The sequence below is a fragment of the Rhipicephalus sanguineus genome, chromosome 8 (genome assembly GCF_013339695.2).
Source record: "Rhipicephalus sanguineus isolate Rsan-2018 chromosome 8, BIME_Rsan_1.4, whole genome shotgun sequence".
NCBI classification, from domain to species: domain Eukaryota; kingdom Metazoa; phylum Arthropoda; class Arachnida; order Ixodida; family Ixodidae; genus Rhipicephalus; species Rhipicephalus sanguineus.
This window is the reverse complement of record NC_051183.1, coordinates 3,421,074-3,447,226: the sequence shown is the minus strand read 5'-3', so window position 1 is coordinate 3,447,226 and position 26,153 is coordinate 3,421,074. Positions and strand designations below refer to the sequence as shown.

At 44.3% G+C, this 26,153-nt stretch overlaps 1 protein-coding gene across 1 annotated transcript; it reads right to left on the bottom strand.

Annotated features, from left to right (window-relative positions):
- Positions 1-4,561: 4,561 nt before the first annotated feature.
- On the bottom strand, positions 4,562-25,953 carry LOC119401226 (uncharacterized). Its single transcript, XM_037667907.2, has 10 exons — positions 25,817-25,953; positions 21,746-21,810; positions 20,720-20,806; positions 18,611-18,668; positions 16,949-16,986; positions 15,136-15,225; positions 14,191-14,269; positions 10,540-10,616; positions 7,816-7,902; positions 4,562-4,677 (listed from the first exon to the last, which is right to left on the bottom strand). The coding sequence occupies exons 1-10, from the start codon at positions 25,863-25,865 to the stop codon at positions 4,603-4,605; spliced, it is 705 nt and encodes a 234-aa protein (XP_037523835.1). The 5' UTR covers positions 25,866-25,953; the 3' UTR covers positions 4,562-4,602.
- Between the last annotated feature and the right edge of the window lie 200 nt (positions 25,954-26,153).

The following is a 26,153-nucleotide window of genomic DNA, read 5'->3' as shown; positions in this document are numbered from 1 at the left end:
GGGTCACTGACGAGTGCTGCCTTCCTTTGCGAACTTAATCGTTCTCAATGACTCATGACTATACTCGGGGACAACTTTCTGTGGCAATGAAGGGAAAGCTACAGAGCCACAATGCACGTATCCTACCGCTAATAAATGTAGTCCCACAAATTGCGTCCGTGTTTTCTGCGTGAGATAAATAAAATACTCCTTCATTTTCTACATGTAGCTTTTTGAGACGGAACGCAGCGCACAGAAGCGAGATATTTGTATTTCTTTTACTATTACGTTGTCACTTTGCGTTTTTGCGTCCGTGAAAAAGTCGCGCCTTTTACCCGTACCTTGATGGATGCAGCGCTAGCCATCACTTCCCACGGCGTTACGCGACGCGCGCCAAACCGGACTACTTCGCGTAGCAGTACAAGTGCAGACGCTCCGCCCCCGTAGCTTTCCCTTCATCGCGCCAGAGAAAGTTGTCCCCGAGTATAGAGACAGGATTTGAGGCAGATGCCTATTTTGTTCCTTACACTCCTATCACGCCACTTATATATATGAGCGTGAACTAGAGGCTAAGGAGGGTTTTTATAGTGTTTTCCAGTGCTTATAAATGTCTATTTTTGGCGTTCGTGCCTGTATGTCTATAAGTACCTATGAAGTATTTGGGCTAATTGGTTAAAATGCATATTGAAAGGGTTTGCAGCGCAAGCACGGTAGTGCTGAAGGAGCCTATGAATGTCTATTTTCAAAAGTGGCGCCTACATGAAGACTACTTACCCTCATGTTTCTCTTCCCGGTGCAGCATGAGCCATTTAGCCATGTCATCGCGGAACACTGACTGTTCGGAAGTATATAGGGTTAAACCCCATCCTAGTTCAACCAACACCCGGAAACAACAGCGAGCAGCAAAACTTATTTGGAGACTAGTTGGTTCGTACTTGTAAACTCGACTTGCTGCTCAACCAGCAGGAAAGAAGGAGGGAGACAGGAAAGAGCGCAGATTACTACTTTCACTTTGGCTTTTCATATGTTGTCCGCGCCATCTTAGAGTTTTAAAAAGATAAAATAATGAAGAGATAAAAGTAGAGGTGTACAACCTGTGATTATGTGGTGTTTTTTCACAGCTCTGTCCACGGTGCAGTGTTGTAAATGAATCTTGGTGTTGTGCGCATCGTGATGGCGCAGCGTGGCATGCCTGTATATTGGCTTCGTGAACTGAGAATAAACAGTTGGTAGTCTGTGCTCTTTCCTGTCTGCCTCCTTCTTTCCTGCTGGTTGCGCAGCAAGTCGAGTTTACAACAGCGAACAGCAGTGAAATTGCACGCGCCGGCGAGCATACACCACCGTGCTGACATGGTGCGAGCGGTTGTCTAATGCGATATTGCTGAGAGTCGCCAGAGGAGAGTGAAGAGCAAAAGAGGAAGAAAAAGTGATGTGCGCGCGGGATTTGTTTAGCTTTTAACTTACCTTTCAAGGGGTTCACCGCAAGGTGAGAAACTGATTCTACGTGATTAGACCCGGCCAACAGGAAGAATCCCCTCCTTGTGGTTCTTTAGCGATCTGGATGTCTGCTCCTGGTCTACCCTTCTCAGTCAGGCCGAAAAGAAAGGCACAAAGATGTTTGTTGATTGGACAGTGGACACTTGACTCACCATGCTACAAAATAGGCGATGAGACCGTGTTATGCAAAGCGTGCCTGACAAATGAAAATTGCACGGCTACGTTCAACTGTTGCTGCCTGTATACCATCTTAGATAATAACACCATTTTGCTTTCCTGTGGTAAATAGAGCTCGCGCACGTCTTCCTTTGAAATTATTTGCATTTATGCAAAAATTTATTGCGCCTAAATTTACGACATTGGAGGTCTAAAACGCCGTTTCGCCCGCCTATTTCTGGCGCCTAAAATGCCCATTTTTAATGCCTAAAAATCCGTCCTCTACTCGTGACCTCCATGATGAAGGCAGCCGGATGTTTAATTTTAAAGCCCAGGTGTTATTTCTTCGCTTTGTAATTTTGTGTTGATGCTTCATTGTAGCTTTGTTTTTGTGAATATAATAGATCTTATAACATATCTTAGATGTAAAAATACTGGAATAAATCTATGGTGGCTCCACAGCCACCATTGTACTCCATAAAGAAGGCGACAAAATTCCAATAAAGAAGGGCGTGAGGCAGGGAGACACGATCTCAACAATACTATTCAAGGCGTGCTTACAGGAGGTGTTTAGGGCTATACATTGGGAAAAGTTAGGGATACGAGTTAACGGAGAGTACCTTAATAACCTGCAATTCGCTGATGACGTTGCATTGATTAATAATTCAGGGGACGAACTGCAACTCATGATTACTGAATCTTACAAAGAAAGGAGAAGGGTAGATCTGAAAGTTAATAACGTGGATACGTACGTCTTAACAGTATCGGCAAGTGATAACGCGCATGATGCGTAATTGGTACAGCTCATATAAAAGTAAGTGAATCAAACAAAATGCCAGTTGAGCTGGCATGGTAATGATGAAAACTGCGAGAAAGAGTGCAGAATGTGGTGAAGAAGCGAGAGACGTTAATGAGGCAAACTGAGAAACCCCTTCGAGACTCAACATGTACAAACGCTTTCCCATAGTAGAGTACTTAGTACTTTAAATCGTTCACAATTTGTCCTAAATACAACCGTCTGTGATATTCTAAACACGAGCTCCATCGTTTTAAGTTGACACCACTATCAGAAAAGAAAATCCTGGGACCTTGACCCACGAGTTCACGCATGCACAAGGCCCCGAAAGCCCTATTGGGCTACTTGAAGGCGACCGGACTTACCAGCAAGAGTTCATGTTCTGTGTGTTCTCACCAACTGTTCATTGCTTCTTTTTCTTACTCTTGTTCTTTCTCCTCTATCATCCCCTTTCCCCCCCTCCTCGTCTAGGGTAATCAACCGAGCTAAAGCTACACTCTTAATCAGGTCCTGATTAAATGCTGGCTATATCCAGAAAACTAGACGAAGAATGTCCGGTTTCCTGGCTATACCTAGCACCTTAAGCCGGACCTGAATAAGAGTGTAGGTTAACCTCCCTGCCCTTCCTCTGCGTTTCTCTCACACTCTCTCTCTCTCTGCTTTAGTATAATGATGAAAAATATTTGGTTTGGAAGTGGTGCTGGAGCGAATGTTTCTAGGAAAGGACGTTTTCTCTTTTTACTCTGAACTGAGACTTGAACTGAGGCGAAATGATTCAATTTCACTGAGGCCAAAGTTAGGCACATGATGTGATAGCTGGTTTATCTATTTCATTCCATATTTAGCTGTATGTGTGGTATTGTGTTGAATATTTTTCAGCACTCTCAATTTTATTGAAAAGCTGGTTCCGAAGTGGCACTTTGACTATAACAGTCGCTGCTGAATTCGAATCCGCCCTTCAAAATATGTCGAAGGCTCTTTTTTAAGGTGCATTTTACGCTTGTCTTTCGTGCAGTCTTGTTTTCTATCTTTTCCTAGCTTTTTCTTTCTCCCACGTTCGTGCTCCTTACTTTATTTTTTTTTCATAGCATTCTTTTTTTTGTTCAGCTGAACAATGCCAATATTTGACAATAAAACCTTATTAGCAATAAGCATAATTTATATATCTGCTCGTTATCATTTTCTGCATCCATAAAGCTCTATGCATGTACATAACTGTATCTTTTATTTATCTTTCTATGCAGATGCAAATGTAGGGATGTAAATATGTACAAATGTTGTATGTTAATAGACGTGGGTATGAGTGTGTACATGTATAGACGGGAAGATGTAAAGATGCTGTATATGCATAGATGTGGATTTAGAAGTGTGTAGAAGATTGATTGTATTTTTTCTCTATATAGATGCTGTATTCTGGTTGTGAAACCAACGGGGCAGGAACCCCGTCAAGCTTCTGTTGTGCAGCTTTCTGTTCCTTGCCCTTTAATTTTCTTTGTTTTTTTTTTTTGCAGCAAAAAAACGGAAAATGCGAAATAAACTTGAAACTTGAAGTTATAGACGCTGTTGTATAGGAACTTGATTTTGTTTACACGAATGCTGCATTTTTCCTGCTTAAGAGTAACAATAATGCTCCTTTCTTACAGTTCGTGAATATGTGATTCAGAGACAATGCGTTGGAATTCTACGGCTGCTTTGAAAATGGTCGCGTTAATATTCAAAATCTAATCGAATAGTGTTCAATTCTTGTTGCATTCGGTGTTATCGCAATTCGATTCGTATTCGATTAGCTTCTCACGTTCGCTATTTGTACTCCCTTATCCAACCATTCTTGAGAGATCAGTTTCTAAATAGCTGGGGTTGCTAAAGTCTCTAGACCTTTCTGAACAACAGTCTCGTTTCTCAATTCACCTCCAGATGAAATGACACTGTCAGTCTGTTATCCTTCGCTTTTATTTTCTGTTTTATATGCTAAACTGCTTTTACCTGCGTATGGTAGGAAATCACACATGCCCCTTATTGACTTGCTTGCAGTTCATACACATCTCCAAGACCTTCTCTGGCTCTTTCGTTAGAACAGATACACAGCAAGGTGCTGTTGCCAAAATAGATCACAGAGTAAATGACAGCTTCGTATTCTCAGGGGCCGCCTATGATGCGGCAAGGAAAACGTCTCTTTATTTCTTTCGTTTGCATTCCGTAGGATTGCAGACTCCATGACAGCAGAAGCCAGGTGCGCGGGTGTCCGGGTTCTAATAAAAATAATAATAATAGAAAGAAAAGTAGTTTGCGTGCATTAGATGGAGAGGCTGGTTTCACGTCAGCTCTCAGCGCATGAAGCACATCGCTAAAATAAAGCATTACCAAAGCTTCTAGAGGGGCCTTCGACGAAATTTGATTCGAGAGATTGTCCGTAACTGTGTTGAAATATACCGTAAGAATTTGGGACACTTTAACAAAATTCAATACTCGAAAATACAAAGAAAACAGGGAAAAGGCTCTATAATTCATTGGTAACACACAGGGTTGCGGTTCTGTCAGCAAATTAATTAAAACAGGTGGTTTCACTACGTTTACGAGAAAAGGCCATGTTTTTGCACATAACTCCTTTCATAATATGTCCAATGGTCATTACAAAACTAACACATCCCATATCCTCTCTTTATCTCCAGGCTAAGCAACTGCAAAATGACATTCCAAACGATCACGCCTTTAACCCAAAGAGTCAATTCCTCTGAATATTCCATCTTTCCTCCCGCAATAAATGACTGGAACAACCTCTCTGACGAATTTGTAGGCCAAAAAGCGCTTGCGTCGCTTGTGTCGTATTGTTCTCTCTTTGTCTCCGTCGTCAGTGTGCGCTCCGGGTATCTTTTGACGAGAATTTGATTTTATTTTCTCTGTATCATGCTGAAACTGCCTTACGATTTTGGTTTCCCCTATTTTTCTTTTTTTGTGCCAATGTACCTTTCCTATGCATACGCACCATTCGGCTATGGTCGGACTTAGACCACAACATTTATCAATAAAATAAATGATTAAGAAATATGGGCTCCTTGTACATACCTACTTAGGTCTAACAAGAGTGTAAGTGGCAAAACTTCAAGACATTCGACTCGCGGCGGTGCTTGGAATAGAGCAGCATTCGCGCGAAAGTGTAAAATTGAGATTTGAGCTGAATGACTCGGTGTCACTATAGCGTACGCGACAAGTTCCTACTGAGCACACACGATCCACGCGAAACGCTGGGGCCGATAAGACCGTACACGTGAGCGAATTGTTTTTTCATAAAAATGCCAAGATGCTTATGACAGAAGGCCTTATATGTCTGTTAAGTAAGGCCCAGTCCACTCTCGCGGTACAGAAAAGAGCCCAACCGTCTACGCCAAGCAGTCCTACAACCTATATGCCACACCTCTTACGCACTTACCAAAAAGGCAGGAGGTTAAAAAATTGGCCGCGTATCTGCGTGCTTCGCTGCAAATGTCGTCTAAAGACGATAGAAGAGGCGCTGCGTGAGATATGAACGCCATCTGGCAATACGTCGGGAAACGTGAATGCTGTGTTGCGGGCTGGTAGTCCTGGCGCAGCAGCAGGCGAAGACCGGCGGTGACCAACGCGACCGGCGGGGACGCCAGCCAGCCCGAACACGCGGTTTGGCGCGAAGCGCCGAAGCAGAAGAAACGTCCGCACTATACGAGTACTCTCCACACACTCTTTTATATTCACGTCGCCTGGGTAAAGCAAGAATGCCAGAGCGGCGCCCCATGGCATTCGTACAGTGCAATACTGAACCGAAACCGAAACACAACAATGAGCTCGTGCACAGGGCACAGAGGAAACCAAGTTTCGGCGCAGTCGCATTCTCAGCGCAGCTTAACAAACTAGGGTCTCTAGAATTACGTATCTATGTATTTTCTATTAAAGGAACACACCACCTAATAATTACCCTAGTGATGTTGCGCCTCAGATGTGCGTAATTTGCTTTTTGATCAACAATGTACAACAAGTATGAACCTAGTCAGCCGTTCACGATGGCTGGCCCTTGGCAAAGTGGTTCAACTTTGGTCCGAGTGCTGAATCGAGGGACGTGCAGACAACAGAAAGACAGAAAGACAGACCAAAATCTCTGCGTTTAAGTTCCCAAGAAGACTATCGTCTTTAAAAAAATTAGAGCATCTCCGCTAAAGGGGACCATGAGCGCATGCGAAGCCGGAGCACTTGCACGATCGCGTTCCGTTGGCGTTCGTTGGGCATGCTACGACCTCGCGTCGTAGAACGCGAAGAGGGACACTACGCGCGTCGTGCCTTCCTCTAGCCTGGCCGTTAATTCTCACAGGGTGAGCGGGAACGCTGTAGACAGGCGCGCGAGAGGGGGGCAGCGTAGGAGAGGAGAGAGAGGGGGAGGGGACGCGCATGTGCTGGCGCTCATCGCGGCGTTGCGCAGGAGAGAATTTCGGCATGTCGAGCCCTCCTTTAAGAGGAGTCAACCGAAGCAAGCACTGGACTGAACGCGCGCAGCGCTCTACCACTTGAAGGAGAGGACACTAGAGCAGGAGAGTAGCGCATGCGCCGCGAGAGCAGAAGCGAGAACGCAGGAGCAGCGCAAGCAGGTGCTGGAAGAGAAGTGGAGAGAGCAACGCGCAGCTATTGGAGAGAGGGAAGGAGGAGAGTTGCGCATGCGTAGTGTGAGTGCGGACGCCCACGCCGCGGGACATACCCCCGAGCAAGAGATGCTTCGCATCTGATATTAATAGAGAGATAAACGGAAGTCAGGGTTCAATAATGGAATAAACAGCGCTGCAAGGTTTACAAGACTGGAGGCGCGAACGTCGCATGGGATATTCTTGTCTCCAGATGTTCTTGTATCCAGTCTTCGTGTACATGTGACGTTTCTTCTTGTTCTGGTAGCAATAATGCGGTCGCCGAATGTGACTTTCTCCGTTTAATGAGGCATATAAGACAGAAGTGCGCCGCTGGGGCGACGAAACTTTGGAAGTTTGTCGGTGCGAGGCTACTGACAGCATTTTTCAACGTGTCTAGAACAAAACGCAACTTCTAATTAGGGCTGCTGAGGTATGCGTAAACCTCCCCCCTTCCGCGCCTCAGTGGAAGAATTCGGAGGAAAGGAGGGGGGGGGGGGCTACCACTTGCCCTTTCACGAGAAAGTGACGTCACGAACGCTCACTATCTACCATTGCTAATTACACAGCTTCCTTCATATAATGACGCAGCAGGAGAATTTCGTACAAGGAAGATGTTGCACTACAAACAGATGGATGAGAAAAAAAACTTCGTGCTACAAACAGATGGATGAAACCTTTTCCCTTTAAAGAGACTTCCATGACCTTCCGGGTCCCCGCAGCGCTCAGAGTGGTCGACTCGCTTACCAAGCATCTGCTGCCGTCTTGATACACGCCGAAGTACCACACCTTGTTCCTCTTGCAGTAGTGATGGCAATCCCAGAGGTAATTTTTCTGCAATTAAAAAAGAAAACATGGCTGATCCCCCTTTCATAGGAATCGATATAACACGAAAGTGAAACATGTCTTCACAGGGGTAGTTGTGTGTTTATTGTGCATTCCTTCGGCACAATGGGCGAAGGAATGAATGCTATAGCAAGAAATTGGAATGTCACGCGTAGAACGGCAAGCAGCTCGAAACTTACAGCGCGCTTTAAAGCAGAATGGACGCACGAGAAGAACATACACTGCACGAGCGCGAACTAACAACTGTCACAATTGTTACTTTGTGTGTGAGCAGCGTGCTCCTTTCTGAAACGCGGCCGCTGCAGCTAGTGAAGTGGCCTTCGTGCTCTTTGTAACGTCAACGGAAACTTGCGGTCAAAGCACAAGGCGTACAAACCGCCCCCATCACGAGATAAGCGCGCGCGCACAAGAGACACCCCCTTTAGAGGCGCTCTCGCATGGCAACGCGCGGGGCTACGACCTTTAAAGCGCGCCCTCTGCGCCCTTCGCGACATCTCGCTGGTGATAAAAACAACGCGCTGAATCCACTAAGCTCTGAGTACCGCCAACTATAAATGGTGTGTATAAATAGCTCGCCGTTAGTAAGCTGAAGAACGTACGCTCTGTGGCCGAGTGGTTTCTCGGCGCGCACTGCGGAGCGAGGGGTCGTAGGTTCGACTCCCGGCAACGAAGCTTGTTTTCTTGTAGTTTCTTTCTTTTCCATCTGTTAGTGCATATTTTACAACGTCATATACGTGACGGAAATACGTCAGTAAAGCCGTGGTGGACCCCGGCATAAAACACTTTCGGGTTAAAAAGAGAGACTAACAAACGCATGAGTGTAAGAAGTACAGGCATATACAATTCAAATGCGAACAAGCAGGTCAGATAAAACACGTTCTTTTGTTTTAGTTTCCGCTAGCACGCGTAAAGTGAGCATGATTAAGGCGCAAACGCCTAATTTGAGGCCTCGACCATCATTGGAAGCCACATAATTAGGGGTCTGACAAAAGCATCTCGAGTTCTCACTCGGACAACCTCTAGATTTTGAACTTGTGTCCCACGATTGGCAATATTTTGGTATGCGCTTCGACTTCACCTCGTAGCAAGTTGTCGGGAAATACGACGCAAGTAAATTTGCTGAGGAAAATGAAAAGTGGCCACTCCGCAGCATATGGTTTGCGTTTCTTTTACCATGCTGCATTTCTTGTATATTATATATAAACCCGATAACAGACACACTGACTAATGCAACAACATCCATTTGCTCAACCCCTTCCCCCTCCCCTTATGTCCGCTGCAGCTTGGTCGCCTATTTTAAAACCACCGACAGCCATTTGCTGCTAATCGTCGAACGCGAAGTGTCCTATGGGCCTTCGCTGCTAACGTATTGATTGCACAAAGTCGTCTTTAATGAGTAACACCGAAATTCTGCGGGGCTTTTCTGGAACCTTCGAGATCGACCACGCACTGGACTTGTTTCTAGACCTCTTACGCCCCAAGTCCGCTTGTTACCCCCCCCCCCCCCCAAACACACAATTGCGTTGTATAAAGAAAAAAAGCGTAATCTGAGCATTATACGGTGCAGCACAATGAGCGTATAGTTGAGCATTGTATCGTTGAGCACCTGTGACATCGCGAGTAGCAAATCTTCCGCTGACGTGTCTACACCATACGCAGGCACAATATCCCATTACAGAGTGCACTTGGGCCCTATGTAGTCCTACCTAAACAAATATAATGACTCTCCGGGTTCTAGGAGATATTCTAGTAGATATTTAATCATTAGATATATGTTGGATGGTAGTTCAAGTGAATTTTTATTTTCACTGTGGTAATATTCGCGTGCCTACTGCATTTGATCTTGTAGCATAACAGCCGTCTTTTGTTTCCATTTTTGCGTTTAACAACGGGCTTGTTTTGTCACTCTTCTCCCTGCGTCTTAGATGCTTTCACGGGTATATTTTTGTCTTCGTTATCGTTTAAGTGCTTTTGGTTGTTTTACAGCGTGTCCGTAAAACCACGATGCACCTTTGACTGGCCACATGAAATAAACAAAACAAGATAGAAATGTGAAATCTTCACCAAATACACGCAGTGGTTCTTTGGTGTACACGCGATGACATTCACGTTTCACTTTTCTCACGCATTCGAATTTAGAAAACCAGACCCAGAGAACATACTTTCCTGTGTACCGTACACATCTCGACTGGCGTGGGCGTGGGCTGATCCACAGCTGCGCACTTCGTGGTGCTGCGTTATCACCTATGTGATAACGCACATTTCTGTTTAATATGATTCCATTCCACTCCTGTAATAGCCCGTTAAAAGGGCTGACAGTATCACTAAATGAAATGAAATGAAATGTGCGCACACCGCTGCTCAACGTATTACGGAAACTTGGAGAGTTTTCCTTTCATTTGGTGAATATTTCACATTTCTATTTTGTTTTGTTGCTTTCCTGTGACCGGTCATAATCGCACCATGACTTAACGGACACACTGTAGTACCGCACGAAACATTTCGGTACAACTGCCGTTACGTATCAACAAGCCTCCCACCTTTTTAAATTCATGAAAGAGTGAGACCAAGCGTCACAGCGTGATTACGAAACATCGGTCAAGTATAAAGAAAACGGCAACTTACAGTGACCTGTTTCTTGGCAAGACATCGGTGGTACTTGTATTGGAAGACATTCTCCATAACCCAACGGCTCCTCACCTCTGCGCAGTAAAGAAAGTTGTGCAAAAATTGTTTGCTATAAAATGCAAAGCGTGTTATTTCAATAAAAGTAGTTGGAGTCAGCGCCCGCCCTGTGTGTACAGTACGGTCCACTGTTAAAGGGAACACTCCAATGAGCGCCTTACATTTTGCTGGCCCTCTAACACCAAGTGGACAGGGAAACATTGCTCATGCACTGCACGAGTCTGTCAAGAAGAGGCGGAACTGTCAACCACCCTTAGTCTTATGCAAATCTAAGCCCCTATGCTTTTGCAAGAGAGCAAAATCCAAACATGCCCCGCACGCAAGTGTTCCCTTTAACAGTGAACCCGTCTATACTATGTTTTCTTCTCGTCAAATGTAGCGCTACAATATTTTAAATAACAATGTACGACATCACAATTGTAAACGCTGTTCAAGTTTTTACGCCTGCACGCGTAAGTTTGAGCACATTTTCTTAAGCTCGCCTGCTGAGACTAGGAATAAGCATCAGGTTTGTTCACGCGTATTGATCAGCTTTGAGAAATATGCCACGCGTGGAGCTGAAATGGGCAACACGCCGCGAACATCGACAGATAAATGAACCAATAATGCACAGTCATTATTCAAAGAAGATTAGCTCAACTGACTTGTGGTCCGAGCGGCGAAATCGAGACACATGGTGCGTCGATAGCGAGAGCGTCAAGCACATTCCATTTTCTCTAGCGGGGGTGGCCGGCAGAAACGGACCCGTCGTAACGCCCGCGTTCCGAAAGCTCGTTTAGCAAATCGTTGGTTGAAACTGAGATAAAAAGGAACAGCTGCTCGCAACGCCATCTAAAAGAAATAAACAAACGAAATACATTACAAAACAAGTTCATGTGCTGCGCAGCCAGGACAGCGCATGATTCTGCCGTGAAGCAATGCATGCTATGTAATCTAATATAATATTTGGGGTTTAACGTCCCAAAACCACGATATGACTATGAGAGAGGCCGTAGTGGAGGACTCCGGAAATTTAGACTACCTGGGGTCGTTAACGCGCACCTAAATCTAAGTACGCGGGCCTCAAACATTTCCGCCTCCATCAAAAATGCAGCCGCCGCGGCCGGGATTCGATCCCGCGACCTTCGGGTCAGCAGTCGAGCGCCATAACCACTAGACCACCGCGGCGGGGCCATGCTATGTAATCTAACAGGCGGGTTTTAAGATGCACTGCTTTCTGCCGGCCACCCCTGCATGAAAGAATGGGATCTGCTTGGCACTCTCGCTACGAGCGCGCTGGAGGAAAACAGCGCCACCTATTGCTATGTCACCGCTCGGGCCACAAGCAACTTGTGGTAATCTCTTTCCGTTGCGACGGTACACTTGCATCGAAAGGAAACCGGAACACGATAGAGTTAAAGAGGAAGCAAATTCGTAACGCATTTGCTGGCATACATATTAACTTAAGGTGACTCCATCACAGATGCTCAGTTTCGGCAACAAATCGCGATTGGCGGCCCGACCAATGCAGGTAACAGATTTCGACTTCAAAAAATTAGGCATCGAAGGCGTTCTTTATTACTCGTCGTTCAGGTTCTTTACTTTTTCCAAATGATATATCAACCTGGAGAGGAACGTTAGAACCATTAAATACTCTGATAGATGAGTGTTTCACTAGGATTATTTATTTGTAAACATTTCAACACAGAGCGGGTCTTGGATGGCAGGGCTAAAGGCAGAACATTATCTGCCTGACTGAAACCTTGTCACCCATGCATTTGATCTAACGGTGAGGCAGCAAAGAACACAAGGGCATACATAAAATTTGCGCGAGCGAATTACAAATACAAATAGTAGTACAGGTTAAATAAACGTGAATAATATAACGCAGCTTCTAGGAAATGAGAGTTTGCCCTACTGAAACGTTCCGTATGCCATTCCAATAATTCCGTATGTCTCCGCAAGAATCTTACGGAAATATATGGAAAACATACGGAAAATATACGGAAAAATATACGGAAAACATACAGATTCCGTATGGAAACATATGGAATTATTGGAATGGCATACGGAACGTTTCAGTAGGGTGGTCCACGTTAATCAGATTTGTAATAACTCACAAATGTTTACAAGCGCAATGTGACACTGAAAAAAGTGAAAAACCAAAAGAATAATTATGCAGACAGCACTCAACGGAAACGACACGTGCGAAGAGTAGACCTGCTAGCACTGAATTCAGTCGTAGTAGGAAGCAAGTATGTTTTCATAGCATTTTTAAAGCAGCTCGGTGATCTAGTTTTCCGCAATGCTAACAGTGTTTGGATTTTGCCTTTGAATATGAGCGTTTCATATATAGGTAGAAGACTCCTCTAGCCATTGTACCGTTATTTTAAGGCTTATAATGAGAGTATCGGAAGCTTTTTCTGAAAAACGCAGGCTTTTTGATCAATTTTATTCGATGGCGTTGGTTACTTGCTCTCCCTAGGATCGTTGCCTTTACATCTGCGTTCTTTAGACACAATGCAGACTCGTCACCTTAAGTTATTCTTGCCGCCCAACAGCATCTTCCACGTTAAGTTGCTCGCATGTTCCACGTTACGACTATCAAAATTTCCCCTCCTCAGTGCAAAATGTAAGCGCTAATCAGTTCGCAGGTTCTGCGCAATGCTCCCTCCAAACGTTTTCCTTCCTCCATGCCCGAGAGCCATCCACGTCCTTAGCAGCGCAGCACTTCAGTTGCTACAGGCAAACAATGGTGGCCATGCGTTCATATGCATGCAAGAGTGAAATTGAGCAATGCGAAATGACAGGTGACATCGATAAAAGATCAGAACGCCATACCAGCAACGAGTGATCGCCTACAAGCCCTCGATCGAGAGATCATGAAATATTGCCAAACGGCGCATACGAATACGCATGCGACCGGCGCACTTTCGGGGGGCCGTATTCTTGTATACTCGCCGGCACCGGGACTCTCGCGTGCAACGCCACCGCCATCAAAATATCCAACTCTTAAGCAAGCTTCGCTCTGCAAGAATCCTTCTGTGCAAGGATAACAATCTGTGCATGGATCATTCCAGATTTATAGTGCATGTCTAGGAAATACACTCACGTGGTCTTTTGCCTAAGGAGACTCGAGGCGAGAGCCATCCAGTGCGGCCATTATCATAATCATAACCATAATCATAATCATAATCATAATCATAATCATAATCATCAGCTTATTCTTCTTCAATGATGGTTACCGCACCGGGTGGCTCTCGCCTTCGAGTCCTCCTTGAGATACACTATAGATGATGATGATAATTGTCGTCATCATCTTCATCGATGATGGTGATTATGATTTTGATGATGGTGACCGCAGCGGACGGCTCTCGCCTTCGAGTTCTAACAGAGGAACAATCAGATGGTCAGATATTTACGGCTATTCCTGTAGGCAACGACCACTACTACGCCGACGGTTTCTTTTCCCATTTGGTGAGGTATATAAGGCTTTTGCCTTAAAAAAAACTGTGCCCACCATTACAGCTGCTAAGGTACTAATATCCTCCTTCCTCCCCGGAACTGACGCCCCTGTTAACCGGCGATATCCGAAATTAAGCGATAACTCACCTAAGTCATCGTATTCAATGCATTGCCCAGCCTTGCACACGCCCGCAGCACCGACAGGTCGTTTCTTCCGATTCAAATTCTGTAAATGTGTAAAAAGCCATAATGTCATGTTTGTAGTGTTATCGGGGTTGTTCACGAATCGCGTTTTGAACTCCTTAAACATAGAGATGTAGAGAATACCAGTTGTCCCTCGAATACTCTTACCGCAAAGAAAAGACACTTGAAAACGAGCCGCGGTAGCGATGGGAAAATTAAGTATTGCAATCAGACTACTTAATCGCAATCCAAAAGGGGAACGCCACTGATTTCAATGAAATACTCGACATGAGTCATCAGAACAGCGAACGACTATTTCCAGAAACGTAAAAAAAGCTACGCTGGCAACGTTCACAACGGCGAATTTAGCACTGGTTGTCCAATTGCTTTACTGACCGGTAGGCGCGACTGCTGAGCCCTTAGAGGACATCCAACGAGTGCCGTCATACGTTACGTCTCCCCATGAAGTATGCATAAAGCAGGCTTTCTTAGCATTTAGCTCGCATAATACTTTACCAACAGAAGCGCACAAGGAATCCTGTCATTCATGGCTTGAACATTAAACTGTGACGACATCTCACGTAGCGTTACAAGGACTTGGAAAAAAGACACTGCTTCGCCACAGGGGTGAAGCAATGAATGCGATAGCAACAAATTGGAGTGTATTTTGTACGAAGGAAGGCTAGACGGCTAAGTCTTGTGGATCCAATCTCGCGTAACTCTACCAAACCCTGGTCTAAGGGAACAAGGTCGCTCCAGAGAGCGAAGCGGTTTTCGTGCTGTCTGTCGTCTCAACGCGAAGTAAGCGGTGGATTTTGGCTGTTTTGAGTCCAACAAAAATGCATTCGTTTCATGCATTCTAAATTAAAAAAAAATACACATTTATGTTAAACCAAAGAAAGAACTTACCAGACAGGGTGTTCCGAGTTGGTATGGCCTTATTACGAGTTGTCCGAACGGGTCAACGCAGCGATAACGACAGGAGGGTGCGTACCCAGACTAAAGCAATAAATAGAGAAAAGGCAAGTTTTAGAGAAATAAACGACCTTTTCGGTCAAATGATTACCACTGAAATGCACGGGCGAACCGCGCTTGCTGTCCTAGGCAACTGAAGTATTTTTAGTGATGTTAAATGTTATACTCGGTACAAAAGAACAAAAGAACTCGGTACATGGCTACCGGCGAAGCAGATTAGTTGGAGACGATGATATGTAGCCGCAATCTTAAAATGGGTACATTGCATGTCCGCACACTCCACCCCACACCGCACTGTGCATAGCGCCGGTTGTCCATTAAATTGTAAGCGTCCAGCCTTAATAGGTCCAATTGCATTAGGGCCCTGAATCTTGTGCGGCGGTCATCTTTTTTCGGGGACTGTAGCGTCCAGCCAAGTCCAGCGGGCTTCTGTCCTACCGTATCATGTCGGCACATGCTAATGAGCGGTGTAATAGATAAAACGTACAAGGTGTAGTGTGGCCCAGGACCTGCGCACTTGGAGATAGAGAGAAATGTCATATTGTACGGATAGCAAACGTCGTCGTATTATTGAACACTCTGCCTGTAGTGATCTGTCAAGTGTCGGTTTATCACAAATAGAATCGTAGTGAAACTTTTCTACTTGTGCCCACATAGTACTGAATGTTGACTTACAACGGCGGGACTTCCTGGCCTGTACATGTGGTCTTGTCGTTATAAAAAGGTGAGATAAGCCTTGAATAGCATTCAGAAACATTGATCCGCTCACAAAGCTTTCTGTTGTATTCAATTACGTGCCCAGTTATCGGTCGTTCTATCAACTCAGTGCTCTTCTGAAAGATACTTGGTTTTAACACAAATCTATAGACCCGTACAGCGAACTTTAAGTACCGATACATTGTTGCTATGACAACCTTTTTGATTTGGACGAGGCTCGGCGAAGAAACAGCTTTTGTTGTTTGCAGCACCAGCTGTGTTCTTGTTCGATGGTCTTTTATACTCATGATGAAGTGCCCTTTAAATGTTGCACTAATGTGTCCTAATTGATCAGCCTTTATACAGCTCATTTTTTTTTATCTCAGACACATTGACTGAAAGACAGGAGCGCACAGTGCCCACGTTTAAAATCGATGTTGGCTCAAATACCTTGGAGTTTTCTGTAAGCCTTGCGTCCAAGCTGAGATCACTATTACTGCGGTTGAGCTGGTTAAAACGTTCTGAAAATTCGCACACCCTATACGTTTGATGTTTGCATAGTAAGGGAAGCAAAGTGTACCTTAAGATGTAGCAATGTTTTTGAAACAATTTATTTGTATGAGCAGCATCGCCTAAATATACGCATGTTAACACAATGCCATATTATATTCGATGACTGAAGCAACGCGCTGTATTCTATAAAGAGATAGGGAAGGAAGCAAACAAAATGCTTCACTGCGGTTGCAGGCAACCACCAAGCATTTTGTTTAGGCCTGCTGGTGGCTTCTTATTAGATGATGAGCGTGAATATGTGACTATAAATCACCTATAAATAGCGTTTGTGTCTAGCAGATAATAGAAAATGAAGTGATGTGCCCAGAAATGAGTGCCATATATATGTTAGCGCAATATTCTCTTTCTGTGAACCGCCACTATTGACAAAACCTAAGGTTGATTATTTTGTTGCCAGTGTGCGCGCACACCTCATCATATTCATCTCTACTGCATAAGGTTTCACTAACTCTTTCAACCGGAGTATGAATAGACTTACCCCTCGGTAAACGTCGTCGCATTGTCGTATTTTTGGCCCTGAAAGAGAAGTTAACGTCGCATTGAGAATATACTGCTCTTGAGGATTATAACCGGCGAGAAAAATCATTTGATATTACAGAGCTTGCTGTGGTAGATAATATCGTGTAAGGACGGGCAAGTGTCCGTTGCCTTCTGAAGTAAAAAAAAATACATGATCGGTCAATTCTCCAGTACAAATATACGTCTGTGTGACTATTGAAGTTTCAGTTCAGAGGAGTGTGTTCGGGAGCCAATGCACGCCGGGAATATTTTTGCGGCTCTTCCTTCCGCTGGCGCATTTAAACGAGACAGCAGTAGCTGCTATTTGTCAACCACTTACCATTTGCACGGTCATGTCGAAATAGCCTGATGTGGATGTCGCGGTGCAGCGCCGCTACTGTGCTAAATTTCAGAGGTTAGTGTACATTGCGGCAAGCGTGACCATATAAACAATACAGGGTAACTGGTCTTTGTTGTGAAATGCAATTTGTCGTGAGGCCGTGACCTTACAGTTCTTTGCTGCATAGAGCTGCAGGTGATCGAATACGTGCTATAAAATTGTGCAGCAATTTGAAGAATCATTTGATAGTGCGTAAGCATATCATGGCCTTTTTTCCCTAAATGACCACTTACAATTAGGTTACGAATCATCTGCAATGTTCTAACGTTTCGGTGCCACACAAAGTTCTGTTATTACTTCCCTTTCCAGTAAGAAAGCGTTATCTTGCGATGCGATTTTGCTCTAGTTTTTTCCGGGGTGCTCTACACTGCCTTTCGGTTGCAAGAACTAAAATTCGGCTGCATTTTAGTTCTTGCCTTTTCAGTGAAGCCAAGTTCGTAAATGTGATATCGACAACAAATCGTGCACCGGGTCTCTGCTGCATTCAAGCAACCGTGCTCAAAGTGAGCTTCACTCATGGCTGATTCGAGAACATATGCGTTTGTAACAAAGCCGGCGCAGCGGGCTCGTAGCCACGGCGGGGAAAGGGGGTGTACCTAGGGGCCCGGGCCCTCCCGAAATTCTGATGGCGGGGGGTGTTTTACCTAAAAAATAATAAAAAAGGTGTTTTTCAGGGCTTTCAGCAAGTGCGCCCCCCCCCCCTCCCCCAAAGAAAATTCCTGGCTACTGGCCTGCGCCGCAGTAACATCTCTGGTACACCTTTGAGGAGATACGCATCATGTTCTGATCTTTACAGGTTACGATCCGTATTCACAAAAAGTTCTTACACTCTAAAAAAAAAAAAAGGAGTATGCGTTACTCTATTCGGCGAGTACTGACGTGCCACATATATGACTCTCTTTAAAGTGACACGTTAACTCCCTTCTGGGTCCCACAACCCTCCGACGAGAGTATACTGATCTCCAAAGAGAGTTCACGTGCCTCTTTGAAGAAGTCATATACGTGTGCAGGACTCAGAGAAGAGTCATACGACTCTATTTTCCTTAGAGTGTAAGCTAGATTGTTCATAAGAGAAAATTCAAGCCAATCACGATGTCACATATGAGCGTAGGTGGTCCGCCAGTGGGAATTCTTGCTTACAAAAGATTAAAAAAAATGTTTGTCAGTTAGGCCCCAGCAATTTTGCAAAAGCGTGAAAGGAACGCCAGCTAAATGTGTTATCAGTGACGTAGCTATGCTTACTCTGAACGATGCACTCTCCTCTATAGCATCGTCCGTGACGACCGAAGAACGGCGAAGGCTGAAAGCAAGGTGAAACAGAAAAGCAAATTGGCTTCCATAACTTGACACATAGCTCACCTAATATGTAAGAAAACTAATGAAACAAACTCGTTGATTACTCTAGCGCTTATGATTTATACAGGGTGTCCCCGCTATCACGCAGCACGATTTAAAAAAAGAGGAACGGCGTTACGCGAATCAAACCTACAGCATATTGTTCCTAGTACACTAGAGTAGCCACTGCTATTTTTTTCGTTAATGAGGTTTCATTAATTAGTCATAATTATATTTCTAACTCGAGAAGTACTCGCCTAATTGTCAAAATGTCAATGAGGCGTATGTAGACATGTTCAAATGGCATTTAACTGCGCTACTTTCAACAACGTGCTAATTGCGCGCTCATTTTTTCCGGCTGATAAAGAAAGCCCGCTAAATATGAAAAATAACACGTGACTACGCTCCCACCCGCAAAGGAAACCAGCGCCCTCAAATAAGCTTACTGAAACAACCGCTTTGCCTGTCGCCTGTTGCGAAAGACAGCGTTCCGCATTTGGTAAGGGTACAGGTCGGGCGCCAGCGATATGCGTGCAATTTCGCTGGGATTCAATCCGTTCGATAGTACGCCGCAATCATCCATATCTCACGGCCGACTGTTCTCATTGATAACGCGGCAGGTGTTCTGATTACGGCCTGACTCTGTAAAGCCAAGCGGTGCGTTTCTAGGCCGGGGAGTGGCAGATAGGGCGATGCGTTTTTTTTTCTGCATTTTTTCCTTGATACTGTCTACCTCATAGGGAGCCCGTTTGAGGGCGCTGGTTCCCAACGCGCGCAACACTCTAGTCACGTGTCACTTTTCATATTTCGCGGGCTTTCTCGATCAAGCGGAAAAAATGAGCGCGCAATTAGCACGTTGTTGAAAGTAGCGCAGTTAGATGCCATTTGAACATGCCTACATACGCCTCATTGACATTTTGACTATTAGGCGAGTACTTGTCGAGTTAGAAATATAATTATGACTAATTAATTAAACCTCATTAACGAAAAAAATTGCAGTGGCTACTCTAGTGTACTAGGAACAATATGCTGTAGGTTTGATTCGCGTAACGCCGTTCCTTTTTTTTAAAATCGTGCTGCGTGATAGCTGGGACACCCTGTATACATTTCTTTATGCCAAGACAGGCACAGCGCTAATGTCGTGATTTCTTGGAAATTATTATGCAAAAAACAGGCATGCAGATTACCGGTGGGCATTCAGTACCATGCTGTCCGCAAAATAAGCAAAACTGCTGTAACATATTAGATAAATATGTGTCAAAGTAACTCTATTACTGCTGATATTTAAGGAAATTATTGTTGTTTGAGTGATATGTCAGGCGATAAGACACCGTTATCTTCTTGATCTACCAAATAAAGGCGTCATTTTTAAGCCTCTTTTACCACTGACTGCGCCAGTTAATCGCTGATAACGATCACTTTGTAATGCGCAAAACGTAGTTAATACCGTTCTCAAGCGTAGGCTTGTGCATTTTTTGTGCTCTGCACTTGGCCTGATTCATCACAGGATATTTTGATGAGCCAAATCACAAGAGGCTGAAATTTTTCAGCAAGCAATTATAGTCGTTCCGCTAGTTAATGCGTTTAATATTGTTCCTTTCACTTACACAATGCGCAAAGTATTTTTAATTTTTTTTTGTTGCTGGGATATCATATCCTAAAGCGACAATATGACAATAAGGCGCGGCAATAATGGGAATATTCCTGTATATATGTGCTATGTTTTTGTATATCACAATAGAGCATAGGTATTTTTCATCACACTAGGCTAATACCATGAAAATAAATATTTTTGTTAAGCATATTTTTTGACTTTACGCATGCAGAATACATTTTCCCTTGCTGTAATTAAATGGCTAGTTTATTTCTATTATGAGATGCACCGCCGGACTTCTTAGTAGATATTTGAAATTTACATAGTATTAGCTAACCCATTTGCTGTTTACCACCGCACAGTACGCCTTCCCTGATGCGGAATACTTCGGAACGAGACTATGTAAATTGCTCGGAACTTACCCGGCAGCGTGCGCCATCTGACAATATTCCTTGAAAGACTCCCTCAAATGTGTAGCAGAGGTATCCGCATGGATTCTGTGGTTGCGGCTGAAAATTATAGACAAAATGTCAGTGAGACTCCGACAATTTAGCTACATTTAGCGATTTTCAATAAAACTGACACAATCATCAAAAGAGCAATGCCGAAAAAAATGAATTAAATTTCAGCATTTTACGTACGAAATCATGCTATGTTTTGAAGGAAGACCATAGTAGGGCACTACTAATAAATTTTAACGCCCGTGGGTTCTATAACTTGCATGTAAGTACAAATGCACAAGTATTTTTGCATGTCCTCCATCGAAATGCGGACGCCATGGCTATAGGAATTGAACCCGCGTCATGGATATCAGCAGCGTTGGCTCTTAGCCGTTGAATCTTAGGCAAGTGCTGCGCAATGTTACGCGCACATGTACACTCGATGAAGGCGGGTGACCAGCGAAGCAATGTACATGTTTCGCTATTGTCTATTGCATCAGTGTCTAATTGTTTGTGTTTAAAAACCTGTAATAAGATTGTAGTTCAGTGTAATACGGCTACACATATATTCTTTGTCTTTTTTTGTTGTGAGCTTTGGCTTTCTCGCTTTGCCTATCATAATCTACACTTACTGAAAACTTACTAAATGTTTCTGTAACGTATGGCAAAAATAAAATAAAGTACTCGTACTATGCACGAAGGCGCCGATGGTAGGAATAACATGCGATGAAAGGTAAGTTGTATTTGATATTTTTCAGCATGGGGACAGACGAGTGTCCGGAAGAAGGGATGCCAATAGGTGAATGACCAATTCATCAAATATCCCTATGCCTCCGTGCTCTCGTATAGAATTTGCTGAAACTCTGAATGAGCAAGGCACAATGAGCAGACCTATAGCAGAACGTGCAAAAATATGACACTATACCATAGGATTTACCAACTAGCGCAAACGAATAGCAGTACTATGACTTTGCCGCCGGTAGCCGCAGAATGTTCAATTGCACTTACCCCAATGAAGAATCCGCTGCATAGGTGTGGATGGTAGTCTTTTCGGGACTCAACGCAGGAGATGCCTGTTGGTGAGAATATGAAGCATTGCGTCATTAGGTGATTAGCGTGTATTAGATAGCTGTAATGAGAGGGAGCCGGAACTGCAAAGGCACAGTGAATGAAAAAAAAAAGCAACAGCGGGAATCAACTGGTGACATAAATTTGGGGCAATATTTCATACATTTTTTGTTAGGTTTAACCATTTTCAGCTTTCACATTTCGCCACCCTGCAAGCATAAGCCCCATGAAAATATCGGCGCAACCTTTTTCTCTTGCATGACGTCAGAAATATTTCCAGCTGTGACTAATTTAAAAAAGATCTGGAAGATTTTTTCTTCTCTGCGAAGCGGTCATATCGCTGCCATCTTACCATGCATTCAGTCGTAAGAAATTCATTTGTAAGAATCACGCGCATCTACGAAACCTGTTGTTTTGCACAAACGACCGAAGTGTGCAGGATAACGCACAGAGCCAGTTTCAATGACATCTACTGAGTGTGGAAAAATCACGGAAGCTGGGCATTAAGTCCCTTCTAACGTGTCTGATGTCGCGGAGTCCAAAACGACCGAAGCGTGGAAGCAAACAACGTCTTAAGGAAGCCATTGGCTGCGTGGCCTTCCGTTTCTTCTTCCAGCTTTTGACTTCCATCAGAAGTCGACCTAAGCACTTTGCTCGGTCCTGTTCCACCACAATACGTAGTAGCAGCACTCTATTTCTCTTGAAGGCTCCCCCATGAACGCGCTGCTAGCGTGGCTTACGGTTCGATGCTTGAGGCTATTGTATTCGAGGTAACGCTGTAAGCTATTCATGTGTCATATGCGCTGTGTGCGCTTTGCTGTTACGTTGTACGCAAGGTTTCCAAGTGAGCACGTCGCCGCGCGTTCGTTGCGGTTTAGAAGAGCTAGACAACGACCAAGGAAACCCTGTATATTATATACAGAATGACTAATTTTAGAAATCTGTAGTTTCTTTCTCTCGTTATGATTTGTGAGAAAAATTCGGTTTTCCCTGGTTTGATAGAGTCGTAAAATAGCATACAGCGTTATAAGAATTCAGCAAGGGAGTCGCTCTGAAATTAATCAAGATTTGTCAACGACTTTGCATACATCCCTTTGTCAATGCAAATTAGAGTAGGGGGTATTGAAAGAACGAATACTTGAAATTCAAAGATTCAGGTCAACGCAATGCAAGAACCGCTCTGAAACAGTTGGAATAAATGGACGTGCGAATGTTCGCACTTGGGCTTTATGGCGACTCAAAGTGCATTGTAAGCAGCGGCTATCGAATGATGCTATATCTTCAATGCAAACAGGTTAGTATTTACTTCACACGTGTATGTAGAAGAAATAACAAACAATTTGAAACAACAGAACCGGAAGAGTGTCATGCCAGTTTGCGCTAATTGGTGTGTGCTTAGTCCGAGGTATATAATTATATTTCTACGATCGAAGCGCTGCGAGCCCTTTCAGCCCATTTACTGCGTCCGAACACATGTGGGCATGCCGAGAACGTACTGATAATTGTTCTTAGCGAGAAATTCAGGACTGTCATTGGAAGGGTGTGTGTTCTCGCAAGAAATTCACTGTTTTTTCTTGGCAAAGACACACGTGTTCTATTATCTTCAAGCCGTTGGCCATGCTTGAGAGGCCAGCGTGCGGCAGTTTCCGTAGCTTCGGTTCATTGTCTCTGCCTATTGTAGACGAATATTATTCTTGCTCAATGTCCCCCTCCTCGGTTTACACGGACGTCGCGACGTGGCTGCGCCAATGATTTTATAAGCATCATCCGCGCAATGAGAAAAAAAAGAAAAAAAATATAATTTCTACCGCGACGCGCAAACATATGTTTGCGCGTCCCAACATATACAAAAAAAAATTGGGGGGACGCTTAAGCTTCGCCTTTAAGAGTTGAACGCGATAGGGATATACTGCCCCTAGTGCGCACTTCGAACACTACGAGTGTTTAACAGAATGCGCGCACTAAGGTGTGTGCCTTATGTAATGGGTAGCATGCTTTAAACCAGGAGCAATTATGCGCGAGAAACTTTTTCGAAGTTGCGATGCACCCACTACGTGGTCTTAAAGGAATACGCGCAGTAATGTGCCTTCTGTAATGGGTGGCTGTCTTTAAACCACTAAGTCGTTATGATAATGACATGGTGTGACGCCCGATGGCAATGTACGCTTGTACTACGCAATATTACTGCGATATTGAATATCGTACTGTGACACCTGTATACGGGCCGCGTATTTTCGGGAAGCATGAAAGTTACTTTCAGTGCAGCTCCAAGCAGAGGCGTGGCTGTGTGGTAGAACACCTGACTGCCACGCAGGACGGCCTGGGTTCGATTCTCAACCAGACCCAATATTTTTATTATTTATTTTATTTGCAGCTTTTTCGATTTTTCGGTCACGGACAAGATGATGATTTTTCGCTCACAACCAACGGTGCCGACGCCGACGGCGGAATTTCTGCGATACGAGCTCTTTAACGCTATCGCGTTAATATATGCCAACGCCTGGTATATACCAGGCATCGGTGCCGTGCACCATGTGAAGCGTATATTCATTCTGATTGGTTAATGTTATTGGCTGAACGGGATCTGAACTACATATACTTCTGTCGAGTCATCAGTAAGAAAACATGATGATCCGGATTTAAACGACACCGCCTGCCAACCTACTGATCTGGTTTTACCTGACAGAATACGGAGTATTATTGGCTGGAAATTGAAGGTCCCAACGTTTGTTTAGTTCACTTAAACACAATGAGCTGCTGTTAATTAGGACCTAGGCGGTGTCAACCAGCGCTGGTGAAATTATTCATGTCACTCGAGTATAGCTAAGATTTCCACGCTGTGGCACGTGGCAACACTATTTCCGGCTGGCCTAGTGCTTACAGCGTGAAAGATTTACTTTTAAATCCAAAAGTGTACTCTGCCATTCCATTTTTTTTAATTTTTAGGTACATATTTTTGCCTCTCCGCACAAGAATGTGGGCTTAACTATAAGATTTCATGGCCTGCGGCGCACCATATGGGTTTTGAAATCTTTCCAGACACTTCGACATCAATGAACTCGCTTGGATTATCAGCTGAGTCTTCTTTCAAATAATAAAGCCTACCAGCGCAGAATATGCCAGCGGATTTACTCTGCCAAGAACAAATAGGCAAACCGACGATGTCGTTGATTACAGTTAAAAAACGAGACCTCAGCACAGAGTACTCGTTAGGAAGAACGTGGTGATCCTCTAAGCCTTAATATTCAGCGGTTGGAAGCACCGAAATTTCTCGTAGGTGACGTATTATAAATTTTTCAGGAAAGCCCTAACTTAGTCTCAGTTGCCCTAGCTGAGTGCCAGATGAAAAGCTACCGTTTACCTGTGGCATGATGAACGACTGCATCGGTTTCATACCTCTAGTTCACTGGTGTCTGGCCTTACCTGACGAGCGTGGAGTAGACGGAAAAACTAAAGCAAACATTGCTTATTGAGACAGTTTTACGTTAACAAGACTTGCAGCAGGCACGCTATTACTGAACATATTGTCACGTGGCGGTGGCGTTGAAGAAACTCTTTATACGGGCGAACTTGTGACCGGAAAATGAAAAGTTAAAGTACGAGCAATACACGCTGTGCACAGATAGCGGCAAGCACTGCCGTCGGCCGTCGGTGATCTGATCAGCAGTAAAGCACGTCGGCTTTTCATACCTGTGGCATAAAGATTCCAGCATAATAATTGGTGGCCGCGTTAGTTCCAGTATGAACTCTGCTATTCTCGTTACAGGATAAAACATATCAGAAGATTACAAAATAACCTGGAAGGTTCCCAAAAACTCGGGCGCGGTTTGCTTGAGGCAGTGGTTATGCATGTAACGGACTGGTCTCATAAAAATATCGATTGTGACTGCTATTCTTGGGACCGTAATAAGGGGACACAAGTTACACCAAGTGCTAAACCCTGAGCACATCGAGAATATTACGGATTAACTAGCAACGTAACAGTATCGCTAAAGCCAAACGTGTGCTTACCGGCCAGCACCAGAATGACGCATGCGATGTAGCGCTCGAGCTGCGCCATCTTGCATCCGCAGCGGTCGCCTTGCACAGCTACTCAGAGGTGCTCCTGCCTTGAGCATAGTTTTTTTTTACGCCAAGAGCTGCGAAAAGAAGTATTGTTGCGCGAAATCCTTGGCAGTGACCCTGTAAAACAGTAGCGAGCAAAGGGCAGTTATTTCGCTATCCGCAGATAACAAAAGCGCATTCATCACTGTGGACTTCGCAGTTGCTCTCGCTAACTTGTGCTTGATTTTTTTCTTTAATCTCGGTGACTGAGAGCACGCTCAACCACGCCAGTTAGTTAAAAGCC